Consider the following 16,622-nt stretch of genomic DNA (forward strand, 5'->3'; position numbering starts at 1 on the left):
GAGCAGGGAGCCCAACGCGGGACTCGATCCCAGGACCCTGGGATCATGACCTGAGCCAAAGGCAGAGGCCTTAATCCACTGAGCCACCCAGGCGCCCCAAGGACCCCTAAATTAAGACAGGGCTGCTTTGGTGCTCCGTGAGCTGGCAGAGTGAAAGTGAGCACACGTGGAGAAAAAGATCCATGAGGAATACTTTAAGCTGCCTGTAAATACCACATACACTGTAGATGTGAGAAAAATGAATCTCAGGGATAGGGAGACACTGCCCCGCCCCCCACCAAGGTCACTTGGATTTTTGCTAAGCTGGGGCCATTCTCCATCTTTTTTATTTATTTGACAGAGGGAGAGACAGCAAGAGCGGGAACACAAGCAGGGGGAGAAGCAGGCTTCCTACAGAGCAGGGACCCTGATGGAGGGCTCAATCCCAGAACCCTGGGATCATGACCTGAGCCAAAGGCAGATATACTTAATGACTGAGTAACCCCCCTTTTCCATCTTTCTAGAGCTGCCTTCCCAGTGTGGAGGGGCTGCCTGTTTTGTATTTACCTTGTGTAGCAAGGGAGGCATGGGGGAGATGTTTCTGTAAGCTGTAAATATTTTAAGGGCGGGCAGGGTCCCGAGGGACAGGTTTTCACCCCTTCCCTCTGCAGATGGCTCACATTTCCATTGCTGACATTTTGGCTACTGCCTTCTCTTCATGAGAGCCTGACTACAACCGTCCCCCTGTAGCCCCTTTGCCCTCCATCCTGTTCTTAGGAGTCTCCCCTCCAAAGGGTTTGTTTTCCAACACTTAGAGCCCACATTCTGGCTCTGCTAGTCTGCAGCAAACTGAGTCTTTACCGGCCTCTAGTGAGGAAGTTTGAAGTTGCAGGTGGACAAACATGGCATTTCTGTGGAGCCAAGTGGCCCACCGCAGCCTTCGCAAAGCTACATATTGGAGAATCCTGCTTCATCCCTTGCTTCGCAAGAATTACAAAGACAGGCTTATCCGCGTGACATTTTGGGGTTAGTGGTGGTAGAGGCTGAGACTTCCATTTAACGAAACACACTTCCCTCTAGGGACTGAGAGTCTTGGCAGGAAAACACACCCAAGATGGAATTTGGAAAGCCCATTGAAGTTGTTTGCCCCCTCAGTCTACTTTAGGTAATGTCCTTTTCTCTTGGGGGAACCATTTTTTAGAGGGGATGGGCATGGAGGAAAAAAAACCTCCTGAAACCTCAAAACTCCCCTGAAGACCCATGTGTTTTACATAGCACCGAAAACCTGGAAAGGCTTCTTTCAGTGCTGACTTGGAAAAAAACAATTATAGAAGTTTGGACAATGGTTATTTGACAAATAAATTCGCCAAAATTCTTCAGAGAAGGAAAAGTCTAAAATCATCTTGGGGAAGGGCTGGAAGATGGGAGACTTGCCTTTTCAGCCTGGCTTATTTATTTAAAAACGTATCCTGTGGCAGGGGTAGGGGGATATATCCTGGGTAGGCTTTTTAGAACAAATTGGCTTTAAAGATGAATGCATTCAGGTCACAATTTGGAATCTGGAGGAAGAGGATAGATTATTCCATAAATGGTGTGGAGATCACCAACTAACCATTTGGAAGAAAATAGGGTTAATGATCAACCTCCCGGGATAGATCAGAATAAATTTCAAAGATTAAATATTTACACGTTTAACAAAAAAGGAGTCATAAAAGCAAGAGACAAAAACATAGGTGATTGTTTCTGTAACCTTGGTGGCAAGAAAGGTTTTTCTTAGCATAACACCAGTATGCTTGTGAGAGAGAAAAAAAGACTGATAAATTATATAAAATTTTTAGAAGTAAAAAATGATCATAAACACAATGAAAAGGTAAGTGATAGCTCAAGTATTTGAAACATACCAGTTTCTGTAAAGATCTCTTAGAAAACACTTGGGAGGGGCGCCTGGCTGGCTTGGTCAGTGGAGCATATGACTCTTGATCTCAGGGTAGTGAGTTCGAACTCCACACTGGACATAGACATTACTTACAAAATAAAATCTTGAAAAGAAAAAAAAACATAGGGGCACCTGGGTGGCTCAGAGGGCTAAAGCCTCTGCCTTCGGCTCAGGTCATGACCTCAGGGTCCTGGGATTGAGCCCCACATCGGGCACTCTGCTCCTCGGGAGGCCTGCTTCCTCCTCTCTTTCTGCCTGCCTCTCTGCCTACTTGTGATGTCTGTCTGTCAAGTAAATAAATAAAATCTTAAAAAAAAAAAAGAAAAAGAAAAAAATAGAGAACACTAGCAAAAGCAAACAATCTGATTGGTCCCTCGCACGTATTGACACCCTTTCTCATAGGCTTGGCAGTCATGCCTTTCCCCTGGGCTGGAGGGGATCACTGTAAGTCTTCGTGAGGTTGACCTGGACTCTGATCAACCCTTTCCTGCAGTTCCTGCTCGTATTCCACAAGGCTGCAGCGGGGGAGCTGGAGGAGGACAGCGGGCTGATGGCGCTGGCCAAGCTCTCCGAGATCGATGTGGCCCAGGAGGGCGTCAAAGGTGCCAAGCACTTCTTTGAAGCCAAGGTGGGTGTTTCCTTCTTGTGCAGGATGGTCTTCCATCCCTTCACCCTGCCCAACACGAGCTCCCAGTGCCCAGGACAAGCAGAACAGCAGTAGCTTAAGTGTGTGTATCATGTGTGATTGAAGAGGAACGAGTGTATCTGCGTGCAGTCTGAAAACGAAAAGCAAGATGGAAAAACAATTAGATGGCACGTGCGTTCCATCCTGGTTTCTGATTCAAATGGGTTTGCTGGTACGAGGTTTCCGATCAGTCTGGATCCAGACCTCCCAGAAGAACTCCCTGCAGCTCTACCCCGAGCTGCAGTTGAATTAATGGAGCAATTTCCTGTACCTTTATGTCTTAAGTGCCTGTGTGTGAACGAGCAAACAGTGGGGCCAGAGGAGGTAGCGCCCCGGTGGCCTGCCCCCTGCCCGAGTTTGAACCAGTATTTGCTCCACTGACAGTGATGTAGGGGGTTGGGAAGCAGTCTCCAGTGCATGGCTCCAGTGCATGGTTCCAGAGCCTTTCTGGCTGCTTCCATTCATTCACACGTTTATCCCGTCATCAGACACTTACGGAGAGCCTACCCCTGGCTGGGTGCTGTCATTTTCATTTCCCCAGAGCACACCTGCAGAAAGAGAAATCAGAGAGCCTTCCAAATCCCCAGTCAGCCAGAATGGTGCAGTGGGGAGGGCTGCCTGGCGTCAGGTCCTGCCTCCTCCACTGACCCTTTTACCACTCTGTGCCTTAGTTTTCTCATCTGTACAGTGGAAGGCGATAACAGGATGACCGTGAGGATTAAATGAGCTCACATATAGAAAGTGTTTAGGGGCACCTGGGTGGCTCAGTCGGTTAGGCATCTGCCTTTGGCTCAGGTCATGATCCCAGCATCCTGGGATCGAGCCCCACGTCAGGCTCCCTGCTCAGTGGGGAGTCTGCTTCTCCCTCTCCTTTTGTAACTCTCCATGTTCACGCTCACTTTCTTCCTCAAATAAATCAAATCTTAAAAAAGGGAAAAAAAAAAGTGTTTAGCGAGTGCCTGGCTCACTGTGAGCACTGGGTACGTGATAGGAGCTGTTGGGACTCCCTCCCATCCCAGGTGGAAGCCAGCCTCTTGGGGAGTGATGGCTTATTCCAAGAGCTTGCCCAGAAACGCAGTGTCCCTGGCAACCATCCTGGCCGTGCTCGCCCCCGAGTAGGACTGGCTCCTTGCATTCCATGATGCTGCTTGGAGACAGGGTCAATCATCGTTCTGCCAGTATGCAGACTGTGAGTCATGGTGAACCCCTGACACCTGAGTTCCTCCTGCTGTCATCTGAGAACTTGGGATAGGCCAGCCACTCATGGCATCTTCAATGCCAGCATTCTGTGTCCAATCCTGAAAGTGGTTTGGCCCTTCCTTCATCACTTAGCATTGATTCAACACAGCTCTGGGGATGCCAGGCACAGTAAACTCTGGAAATACAGCTCCTTCACAAGGAGATAGTAGACAGAACTTTTGCCTTCCCCAGGACGGCACACATAGTCTCATGAGGAAAACAAATTCTCAGCCTTGAAAGAGAGGGAATAGAGAGGAGGGGTCCTCTCTAGTCATCAACCGATAAGCCAACACTTGGAGATCTTTGGGTGATGGCTGTGGGCAGGGGCCTGACATTGAGACACAAGTTTAGCATGACACTTTTTGGGCCACTGCTGCAGCTCAGCAAACCGTGCTCTTGTTAAAAGTCTGCACGAAGTCTCTGGAAACCACGAAGGATCTTATGACCCGACTCTGATCCTTGTTCTGGCCTTCCTCGCCGCTCAAGCACATTTCTTCAGATACTGCCATGCCTTTTCACCCCTGGGGCCTCGTGCCTGCTGCTTCCTTTCCCTGAAATACCCCACCCAAAGGCCCATTTCTGGAAAACTCTATTCCTTTCATGTTAAAGTGTGGAAGGAGCAGAGTTTGGCTGCTTTTCTTGAGAGAGTCCACCCTCTTCTGTGTGCCTTTACTATGTATAGAAGTAGTACTACAATTATCTGTTCAAGGGGTGCCTGGGTGGCTCAGGCAGTTAAGCGTCTGACTCTTGAGTTTGCCTCAGGTCCTGATAGGCATGGAGCCTGCTTGAAATCCTCTCTCTCCCCTTCCCTCTGCTCCTCCCCTATTCTCAGACATTTTTGGTGAGAGTGTAGAAATGGTCCCAGCTTTAGGGACAGCATTTTGGGGCTGGCTGTGAGTGCTTTGTATCATTTACTTATGGGATTCTGCCCCTAGGATTCTATCCCTTAGAGGCACTCATGCAAATAAATGTAGATGTGTCACAGGGATTTTATACAGCATCAATAGAGAAAAGTTGGAATCAACCAAAGCTTCCATTATCAGGGAATCGAGTCCCTGGTGGCACGCCCGCCCGTTTGCACACTCTGAGTATGAACAGATGTACGAAACAAAGGAAGCAGAACATTATGTTTACAACCCAATTTTGTTAAATACTAAATCCAACCTGGCTAATTACATATCTGAGTATTAGTAATAGCTATGACTGACCAAGGGACTGCTTTTTTATATTTTTGGAATGTTTTATAAGGTGCGTGCACAATTTTTATAAAGAAGAGAAAAGATGAAAAGAATAGCAATGAAATGTTTTGAACTTGTCTGTCTGCCTCCGCAACCCAGACTCAAAGGCAGAATGGGTGTGTTATCTTTGTAATTACAGACCTGGCGCGTAATGGCCCTCAATAAACGTTTGCATGAATGACGAGTCGAGGGAATCATCACTCAGATTTGGGAGAGGGCCATAGAGGAGCTGACATTGGCAACAGATGTTCAGAGATGAATGGGGATTCACCTTGTAATCAAGGAGGGGAGGGCGTTCCTGCCGTGGGAACACAAGCACAAAGGCTCCGAGGCACGGAGGGTAACAAATGTTGGGAGGCTGGCCCCCAGTCCATACCAGATCCAGGTGCACGGAGAGCTCCCCTGAAGGTCAGGCCTCTCCAGCCTGCTGACCACCAGACCAGAAAAATCTGCAGACCAGCTTCTCGGGTCTCCTCCCCTCCCGCCCCCGAAGACCTACTTGGGATTTCCCAGGGTAGGGCCCGGAAAACGTGGAGCATAATGGGCTCTGCACAGCCTTGCCGGGGAACCACGGCAGCAGGTGTGGGGGGCCCTCTGGGGGCCTCTACCTGACCAGTGCTGGGCACTGGGGAGAGGCTGAAGTCAGGGAGGCTTCCACAGATGTCCGGAGAATTGTAGGTCCGTTGAGGGTAGTGAGTGGGATTGGGGAGAATCCCAAAGGAACTAGCAGTCTCAGTATGTAGGAGTGCCGTGCTGGGAGGTGAATAGTAAGATGTTCCACCAGGGGGCGCCTGGGTGGCTCAGTGGGTTAAAGCCTCTGCCTTTGGCTCAGGTCCTGATCTCCGGGTCCTGGAATCCATCCCCGCACTGGGCTCCCTGCTCAACGGGAAGCCTCCTTCCCCCTCTCTCTCCACCTACGTCTTTGCCTACTTGTGATCTCTCTCTTTCTCTCTGTCAAATAAATACAATATTTTTAAAAAGTATTCCACCAGAATGAGTCTTGTGGAGCTGTGTAGAGAGGGATTGATGATATTTTAAAAATAGAGACAGGGACACACCCCTCCTGTGGTAGTGGTTTGAGGAAGGGGATGGCAGGCACTTTGGTTTGAAGGACACCGTGGGGGCGCCTGCCTGGCTCAGTCAGAAGAGCATGTGACTTTTGATTTCAGGGTCATCAGCTGGAGCCCCGTGTTGGTGTAGAGATCGCTTAAATAAATTTAAAAAAAGAAGAAAATGGAGGGCACAGTGTTTGTTGTAGAGTCTCATTCGTGCCCTGTGGGACAGAACTTGGTCACACCTGCATTGGAGAGTCCAAAATGCCTTTCTTCCTAGGGACCCACGTGTCTAATTATAATTCTGCTGATAGGAAGAATGGGGATGCTAGATACTGAGGGTCGTGGAGTGATCTTTTCACGCATGTTCGTTGCCACACCAAGCACTGACAAGAGCTGGGATACCATTACCCTGACTGGGCTTTCTTCTGGAGTCAGGGTGGGGTGCGTCTCCACAGACTCTTGGGGCGTGCACCAGGGGACCATCTTGGAGGAGGAGAGAAGGGGGAAATGAATGCTTCACGGACACCCAACGACACAGACAAGGGGAGCCACCTTCACAAGATCCTAGTACCACCTCGAGATTTCTAGGAGACTGACTGTGGGGAAGGAAGTGAGCAGAGATAACAAGGAAACCCAGGGGGAAAAATGCCATTTTGGAGGACAGGAGCACTTTCAGGAAGAGGTGAAGTCAGATGAGGCCAGGCTGGGGGTGTTGGCTCTGGCAAGTGGGTCATTGGAGACTTTTGAGAGAGCAGGTTCCTTGGTGGAGGGCAGATGGCAGTAGGGTAAGAGGTGAGTGGGAACTGGGGAGAAACAGCTTGACTTTTCTGTGTAGATGGCTGGCAGAGGAGGTCTAGATAAAGTGGGAATGGAACGGTAGCTTGGAATCAGAGAACTTTTTGTTTTTCTTTTTAATCTAGAGCAGACCGGTGTTTTTAGAACCCAGGGAAGTGGTCCCCAGAGAAGGAAACATGATGAAGACCCAGAGTGGGTGATTGGCGAGACAGCACTCACAGACCATAGAATCAAGGAGACTTTTTTAAAAAAAAGATTTTATTTATTTATTTGCCAGAGAGAGAGCACAAGCAGAGGGAGAGCAGCCGGCAGAGGGAGAAGCAGGCTCCCTGCTGAACAGGGAGGCTGATGCAGGGCTTGAATCCTGGACTCTGAGATCATGACCGGAGCTAAAGGCAGACGCTTAACAACTGAACCACCCAGGTGTCCCAACTTTTTTTTTTTTTTTTAAGATTGTATCTATTTGAGAGGGAAAGTGAGAGAGCACAAGCAAGGGGAGGGGCAGAGGGAGAGGGAGAAGCAAACTCCCCGTGCTAAGCAGGGCTCGAATCTAGGACCCTGAGATCATGACCTGAGTGGAAGGCAGATGCTTAACTGACTGAGCCACCCAGGCACCCCAAGAGGTAGCTTTTATAGTGGAGAACAAGGACCCCAAGTGAGGGAGTTGCAAAGGCCCCTTTGCCTCTGACCTGGCCAGCAGTAGTGGGCAGGTGGACCTTAGGTTCATGTCTTATCTAACACATGGGAGGGGGAGAGGTGGTAGCATCCCACTCTGCAGAGGAGAACACTGAGGCTTAGACAGTGGTTTGTTGGTGAATGTTTAGCAACTGGCTCTCTGAACAGAGTATGCATATACATATATCCGTATGTTTTTATAAATTTTAATGATATAAAGGATAGATAGCACACAATTTGCAAATAATAAAGTGTACACTACTTTTATTATAAATTCCACATGGTCTGTTGATTATCAAAGAATGTTTCCTTAATTTTTTCTGGGCTCTGTGTCCATTGACAGCCTATGGTTGCAACTGACAGAAGAATCTAGGTCCTACATGAGTGTTGGTTGATACTTTGTTTAACTTAATTCATAAGAAAAAGTGAATGGAACTCAATTTCATTCATTCCTCAATGATGTGAGCAACTTTTTTGCCGAATTTTTAAGAAGATTTTATTTATTTATTTGAGAGAGAGCGCATGGGTTGTGGGAGCAGAGGGAGAGGGAGGAGCAGGCTCCCCGCTGAGCAGGGAGCCCCATGTAGGCTCCACCACAGGACCCTGGGATCATGCCCTGAGCCAAAGGCAGATGCTTACCACCTAAGCCACCCAGGTGCCCCCCTTGCCAAATTTGGTAATAGTTTTCAAGTACTAGAAGAATATTCTGTAAAATTCTTTGGAGCTCTTCATGGTATAAAGGCTATAGATACTACACATTTTTCAGCTTAATCTACATTTTTAACATTCCCATTACTTTCTTTGGAAAAGATTGTGAATGAAACAATAGATCAAACCCTGCTTTGTAGCACTTTGTTGGGTTCTGTAAATACCCTGGGGGTAGGGGTTGCTTTCAAGCTTCCAACAAGATGTTGCCAAAGGTGGATTTGTAAGTAGCATTATCCGTTGTTTCCCACCTTAGAGCTGGAACAGAAACAGACAGCCTCCAAAACAAAGAATAAAATGTAGCAAGATAATTAGGAAGCAATGACTTTGTAATATGTATTTCTCTTTTTTCTAATCTAATTATAGATTTATATAATTTAACTTCTAGTATATTTTTTTTAATTTTTAACACTTAACAGCCAGCTCGTAAAATTCCTGAAAACCAAACAAGGAAAAAAAAATAAAGGTGAAGGAGGAGAGGTGTCGGAGCTAGACAAAGGGACCTGAGGTCCAAGTTTTCAGCCTGAATCCAGGGACAGTGGTTAATGAGAGTCAGCGCGAGCCGAGCCCTACTGTAGGCAATTAAATCTGTCTTCTAGTGACTCCAGTATAGGGAGCTGAAAGAGACAGAGCAGGGCCTCAAGTGCTTACGAAATACCTGGGAAATTTGGAAAACATAATTTCCTAGTCCCTACCCCTATGCGGTTGATTCTTTCAGAGGTATCCTGTGTTCAGACACGGGCCCCTGTGCAGTGCAGGGAGAATGTAGGAAGGAATGTTACTATTTTTCATTGAGATGTGAGAGTCTGCATTGTGTCACCAAGGAGGTAATGGATTGAAAACCAGAGAGGATAGGATAAAGAGCATTGTTGGAAATAGATAATTCTCAGCTGCACTGGCAGAGAAGTAGAACATACAAGGAGACACCCAAACGTTGAAGCTCATGATGGAGAAAAGATGGTGGACCCAGGAACATGCTAGTTAAAAATAGTGAGAGATCTGGGTGCCCCACTGGCTCAGTCAGTAGAAGGTGGAGCTGTAGGTTACAGGGATCAAGCCCCATATTGGCCTTGGAGCCTACCTGAAATTAAAAAAAAAAAAAAAGTGAGTGGTTAGGACACATTGACTTAAAATCATTAAATATTCAATGAATGGGAATGCTTTTTTTTTTTTTTTGTAAATTTGAGATAATATGTGGACAAAGTGATGAACTGTAAAAACATTTAGTAAGTTGACTCCCCCCACCCCCCCAAAAAAAACCCAGTTAGGTGCTGGGGAATTTAGGGATTAATTCTTCAATGTTACACTTTCTTTTCAATGTCACAAACTAGTTAAAACACACTGAGAAAGATTGTATCACCTTCATTCTCTAAAGCCATCATGATTCTGATAACATCAGATAAAAACACATCAGAAAGAATATTAATGTAATGAATATAGCTGTGGGGACCTTAATACATTTGAAGTTTATGTTAAGACTGCGGGGATAAGTTTTAAAAATGTCATCGGTATCAAATATTAAAAATGTGATCATTTTCAGTGAAACATCTCAAAACATTTGGTAAGCTTAATACTCATTCATTGGGCACCTGGGTGGCTCAGTGGGTTAAGCCTCTGCCTTCGTCAGCTCAGGTCATGATCTCAGGGTCCTGGGATTGAGCCCCGCATTGGGGGGGGGGGTCTCTGCTCAGCAGGGAGCCTGCTTCCCAACCCCCTACCCCACCCCCCGCCCCTGCCTGACTCTGCCTACTTGTGATCTCTCTCTTTGTCTCTGTCAAATAAATAAACAAAATCTTTTTTTAAAAAAACTCATTCATAAGAAGACATTTAAAAATACGAAAAGAGGGGCACCTGGATGGAGACAGTTAAGCATCTGACTCTTGATCTCAGCTCAGGTCTTGATCTTAGGGTCATGAGTTCAGGCTCCATGTTGGGCTCCATCCATGCTGGGCATGGACCTACTTAAAAAAAAATAAAGAGGGGTGGCTGGGTGACTCAGTTGGTTGAGCATCCTGCTCTTGATTTCAGCTGAGGTCATGACCTCCGGGCTGTGGATGGGCCTGCATTGAGCTCTGTGCTGTGGGGGGGGGGGGGTAGGGAGTGGGGAGTCTGCTTCCCCTCTCCCTCTGCCCTCCTCCCCACTCACGTGCATGGTTACATTCTCTCTCAAATAAATAAATCTCTTAAAATATACATGAATCTTTAAAAAAAATAAAAATATGAAAAGAATGTGCTTAGTCAACATAATGGAATATTTTCCTCAATGTCAAGGCATTCTGTAAGCAGTAATATTAAATAATGTAGTGCAGGTGCAGGAATGAAATCAGTGGAACAGGTTAGAAAACAGTAAAAACAGACCTTCTTCATGTGGGAATTTAGTACATACAAAGATAATTTTCAAATCAGTGGGAAAATGATGGGCTATTTGGTAAAAGGACATTGAGAAAATTGGCTCTCCACTTAGGAAAATGAGATAAAATCCTTCTAATTGATAATATTCCTTCACTAACATACAGTGTAGGTGACTTTAAGAGCTGAATGGGAAAGTAAAACCAGAAAAATAGGAGAGGAAAATGGGTTTAGAGCCCTGGAATATAGAAGACCTTAAACATGACCTTAAACATAACTTAAGAGAGAAAAGCCTTGGGGAGCCTGCCTGGCTCAGTTAGTAGAACATGTGACTCTTGTTCTTGGGGTCCTGAGTTCAAGCCCCACCTTGGGTGTGGAGCCTGCTTAGAGGGAGAGATAGACAAAAGCCAAAATGGAAGTGGTTGAAGATTATGTTGATATCAAAATTTAAATATTCCCATGGCCTCAGATAACCTTGAAGTTAGACAAGCAAAAGACTAAGTAACTGAAAAATATGTAACAAGGGACTAAGTCTAAATTTGTAAAGAATGGAGAAGTGGGAAACCCCAGGGATAGGGGTAATTCAGCAAAAAGGAAATAAAAGAAGGTGCCAGGTTTGTGGGTTTTTTCCCCTATCAGATTGGCAAACAGGAAAAAGGTCACTGATAAACGTTGGCGAGGCTGTGGGGAAATGAGTACTCAACATTCCATGATGGTGGGGGTGTAAATTGGAACAGCTACTTTGGAGAGCAATTTGGCAATCTTTACTAAAATAACGTGCACACCCAGCGTGTTTGGGAATTTTACCAAATTGATGAGACACTAGTGGGGGGCGGGGGAGGAATCAGTTCCAGAATACAGAGTTTTAAGATGGATGTACTGATAATAATATTATTACAGATAAAAGGTTTAAAGAATTGGCACTAAATCCCATTCACAACATCCCCCAAAACCCATAATACTCCGAAGTCAATTCAGAATGATTGATCTATTGTAAAGGTATCCATTTGCCACTGGCACAATGAGGCAGTTGGAATCAGAATCCCAGCAGGGAGTTCATTGGTTTTGGTTTTTGTTTTCTCCCCCTAGAACAAAACAATATTATTGTGAAATGTAAGGTTGACATGGGAGTGGGTAATAGGCAGGATATGAAACAGTGTCCGGGAAAAGAAGTGAAGTAGAAAGACCAGCCCTGGCAGTAGAACCATGTATATAACACAGGGGCAGATGGCATCGTCAGTAGTGGACTGGGCGAACTTGTGAAAACAAGTCTTTGCTCTGGGGGATGAGGAGGTCCTGCCCTGCAGCAGGACTGGGTTCCTGTGTCACACGGCTTTAGCCAGCTTGAGTTCTCTTAGATGAGCTGCTCCATCTCCCAAGTTTCTCCTCCTCTCCCTCAGTCTGTTGGTTTGTTTTTGCCATTTCTCTGCAGGTCCAAGCTTTGTCCTGTGCCAGTAAGTTTGAAGCTGAGCTAAAAGCCGAGCAAGATGAGCGGAAGCGGGAGGAGGAGAAGAGGAGGCTCCGCCAAGCTGCCTTCCGGGAGCTCAAGGCTGCTTTCAGCACATAGTCAAGTAACCTTGACCTCCATCCACACAGTGCCTCACAGATGCCCCTGAGAGAGCTGGCTGGGCACCCTCACCCCTGCCACTCCCACCCCTACCCAGCCTCCACACCCACCACCCAGTGCAAACTCCACAGCCTCATGGGGGGGCAGGAGAGGCTCTCATGCCTGTGTGGGAGGGGCTCCCACAGGGCCCCAGGGTCCTGGGATGAGCCAACTGGCCCCCTTGCTTCTCTTTCCTGCCCTCCTTCCTATGTAGCCAGATTGTGCCTCTTCTTGGCAGTTTGTACTTTTTCCTTGTCCCTTTGCCACTTTGTATCAGAGAGTGTTAATTTGTGCAGATATTTCTTTCTTTGATGGTCCTCAGAGGAGATAGTCCCTGGAGGGCTCTGATGTTAATGTTACCCCCATTTTCTTGGGTGATTCTCTGCCCCTCTCCTCTCTGGGTCTCCCCCCCGCTCCGACCCTCGCTTTGTTTCTTATCCAACTTCCCTGTTTCCATTCTGAGCCTGATTCTGCCAGTTGCTTTTGCATCTTCTGTCTTTTGATGATGGTGAGGTTGAAGGCAAGCCAGGCTGGGCCACTGCCTATCCCCTCTTCAACAGGGGGAGTGGCATGCTACTGAGGTGACAAAACATTAGAAAAATAGAATATTCTGTTCCTTCCTATCACCTGTCTCCTGTCTCTTAGCATTCCCCACGGACCCACCCTCTTCAGTCCTCCTCCCTTCATGTCTTCTCACTTCAGCCCTTCCTTGTACTCTTAAATACTGTGCAACTTACCCGTAAGAATAGGAAAATAATCAGAAGTGATATTAATGCATAGAAGAATCCCTGTTAAGTCTGACTATGCAAATTCTAACCCAGCAGACCCCTGCATTCCCAAGTGACAAATCCAGAGCTTTTCAAAATCCCCAAGGTCATGACCGTGCTCATCTGGCCAGTTTCCAGTTTTTGCTCCCAGGATGATGAGGTGATGCTGTTCTTACCCCCAGTGCAAATTTTCATGTTAGGTGTTTTGGGGATGGCTCGCAAATACCAGGGGTTTGCTGTATTTTTACAAATACTTCCTAGCGTCATATTTATTACTTCTCTTTTGTAACTGCTGTCTTTACCAAAGGAAAACATCTGCATTTCTACTTTACAGCTGTCTCTTTTTAAATAAACTGTGCAAGTGGACTTTGCCATCACAGCCATGTGCTTCTAGTCTTCTTCGATTTGGAGGGAGAGAGGAGGACACTTTTTGCAGGGGCCACACCCAGCCCAGGCTCCTGTTTGACACCAACTCCTGGGAGTAGAGTTAGAAGTGGTAACTAGAGGGACGCCTGGGTGGCTCAGTGGGTTAAGCATCTGCCTCCTGCTCTGGTCATGATCCCAGGGTCCTGGGATTGATTCCCACTTCGGGCTCCCTGCTCAGTGGGGAGCCAACTTCTCCCTCTGCCTGCCACTTCCCCCTCTTGTGCTCTCTGTTCACTCACTCGCTCACTCTCTCTGACAAATAAATAAGAAGATCTTTTTTAAAAAGGAGAAAAGGAGTGGTAACTAGAGGGTCAGCTTTCCTCAGGGGCATTCTATATACTGAGGTTGTGAGTCTGCCACTCTTCCCCTTCTCATCACTGAGGACTCTCTCAGCCACAGGTAAAATCTGAAGCTTAATTTCTCTTGCTTCCTAGACCCCTTGAAACTCTGATGAGGGCCAATGAGTCCTCCCACCTTCCTATGTAGATTCTGGGGCATTTAGGGACCTGAGTAAGAACCTCTCTCCAAAGAGAACACCCATAGCTCCCCAGGGAGGATCATTGCGGGGTTTTTTTTTTTTTTTTTAAGATTTTATTTATTTATTTGATGGACAGAGATCACAAGTAGGCAGAGAGGCAGGCAGAGAAAGAGAGGAAGGGAAGCAGGCTCCCTGCTGAGCAGAGAGCCTGATGCGGGGCTTGATCCCAGGACCCTGGGATCATGACCTGAGCCGAAACCAGAGGCTTTAAACCACTGAGCCACCCAGGCGCCCCGTCATTGCGGTTTTTGCCCAAAACCAAGACCTATGATTCTTTGGCATCATTTTTCCAGGTAGGGTCACCCTCCAGCCTCCCTACGTGAGGAAGTGGGCACAAAAAAGAGATGGAGACACTCTGACCATAACAATCCAGGAAGCGTGCTTCTTGACATTTTCTCAAACGAGCCGAGAACCTCTCTCTGTCTACACAAAATGTAGAATGTTTGCCATGAATGTTTCTAGCAGCTATTTCTTAAAACTTGGGAGCATCCAAAATGCTTTCCAGTAGGTGAATGGATAAACTGGTCCATCAGTACAACGAGATACTAATTCAGCCATGAAAAGAAATACTAACAATGAAAAAAACTGAGCTGTCAAGTCACAGAACGATGGAGGAAACTTAAAATGCATAGTGCTAAGTGAAAGAAGCCAGTCTGGGAAGTTTACACATGGTATGATTCCAACTATGACATCTGGAAAAGGAAACTACGAAAACTGAAGTTAAAAAGTCGGTTTGAGGGATACCTGGGTGGCCCAGTGGGTTAAAGCCTCTGCCTTCAGCTCAGGTCATGATCCCGGGGTCCTGGGATCGAGCCCCAAGTTGGGCTTTTCACTCGGCGGGGACCCTGCTTCCCTTCCTCTCTCTGCCTGCCTCTCTGCCTGCCTCTCTGCCTTCTTGTCATCTCTGTCAAGTAAATAAAATCTTAAAAAAAAAAAGTCAGCTTGAGAGGGAAAGGGGGCAGGATGAATAGGTGGAACATGGGGGATTTTAGTGGTCCTGCAGTGATCCTGTAGAGGTCGTAACACATTTGTCAAGACACAATGCACAACACTAAAGAGCATGCCCTAATATAAACTATGGGTTTTACTTGATGATAAGATATTATTACGGCACATCAGCTGTAACAAACATAGCACACTAATGCCAGGTGTTAGTAATGGGAAGAGGGAGGTGCAGGGAGAGAGATATATGGGAAGTTTATTTTCTCCCAAGTTCTGCAAATCTGAAACTGTGCCTGGGTGGCTCAGTGGGTTGAGTGAGTGCCTTCAGCTCAGGTATGATCTCAAGGTCCTGGCGATCGAGTCTCTGTTCAGTATAATTACTTCAAACATCCATTGTCTTCTCTGGACAGCTAAGCCCATAAGAGCTAAAAATTTGTGACTGCAAATGACAGAAAATGTAACAGAGAAGAACTGAAGACAAAAAGAACAAATAAGGGGCGCTTGGTGGCTCAGTCGTTGGGCGTCTGCCTTCGGCTCAGGTCATGTTCCCAGGGTCCTGAGATCGAGCCCCACATCTGGCTCCCTGCTCCTCGGGAAGTGGGCTTCTCCCTCTCCCACTCCCCCTGCTTGTGTTTCTGCTCTCGCTCTCTCACTCTCTCTCTCTGTCAAATAAATAAAATCTTAAAAAAAAAAAAAAAGGACATATAATTGGACCATGTAGCTGGAGACCATGGGTAGGACTTATTTGCCCCACCTTGATCACAGAGTTCTCTAGATGTTGTTCTCTTCATGCCTCTCACCCACAGCTCCCACTTTTCCCCTCGGTGGCCATGGCCATGGCCTTCAATGGTTTTTTTCTGGGTCTCTGCCATGGCCTCCTTGCTGCTTTCCCTGCCCCCATTTGCCCAGACGGGCCACTCTGCAGTTAGGATAACATTCGTTTCTAACATCTCTACTTCAATTTTTGCTTCCCCCACTTTTGGGATCTAGTCCCTACTCACCTGTCCTGTCCCGTTGCTTACCCCTCCTCCCTTCCATCCCTCCTTCCAAACTGCTCTCCAGATACACAGGATACCTAGTGGTTCCTAGAAAGTGGGGTTCCTGAGAGCTAGGCACGACTATTTCCTCCACCTGGCACTCCCTCCCTCCCTTCCCCTGGCAAAGGACTCATTGTTGATGTCTCAGCTCAGGGATTATCTTCAGGAAGCTTTCCTGATGGCCCAGGCTAGGTGAGATGCCCCTTGGGGTTTGTTTCGTTTTTCCCTACTGTGCTCTTTATGACATTATGCAATACCCTTCTTTTCACTTCTCTTCCTCTTTGGACAATCAAATTGAAGGGCAGGAACTCTGCCTTACCCACCGAGGTAGACCTAGCATGCTGCCCGGCCCGTGACAGGCTCCTCTGCCTATTGGTTTCACAAGGACAAAGCGGGTTTGTCGCAGCAGAGATGGGTAAGGAGGACCTCTATCACTGATTCAGGGACCTTCTAAACACCCTGACCTGGAAGCCCGGCCTGAGGGAAGAGCTCTGAAAGTGAGGATAGTGGAGATGGAGGGGACATCCTTCTCAATGGAAAAGTGATGAGTCTACTCTCCAAAGGCCCTCCTTTGACTGAGCAATAGGGAAACCCAACAAATCGACAAACCAGTTCTGCCTCTGCCCTGGGGGCTGTGTGACGTAATGGGA

At 47.0% G+C, this 16,622-nt stretch overlaps 1 protein-coding gene across 1 annotated transcript in view; it reads left to right on the top strand.

Moving 5' to 3' along the window:
• Positions 1-13,408, top strand: part of EFHD1 (EF-hand domain family member D1) — a 41,683-nt gene extending 28,275 nt beyond the window's left edge. Inside the window, exons 3-4 of the mRNA XM_032355187.1 lie at positions 2,409-2,543; positions 12,089-13,408. Coding sequence (XP_032211078.1) covers positions 2,409-2,543; positions 12,089-12,223 — 270 coding nt within the window. The 3' untranslated portion in view covers positions 12,224-13,408. The remainder of the gene's footprint in view (positions 1-2,408; positions 2,544-12,088) is intronic.
• Positions 13,409-16,622: the final 3,214 nt, after the last annotated feature.

The sequence above is a fragment of the Mustela erminea genome, chromosome 8, assembly GCF_009829155.1.
Source record: "Mustela erminea isolate mMusErm1 chromosome 8, mMusErm1.Pri, whole genome shotgun sequence".
Taxonomy (NCBI): Eukaryota; Metazoa; Chordata; class Mammalia; order Carnivora; family Mustelidae; genus Mustela; species Mustela erminea.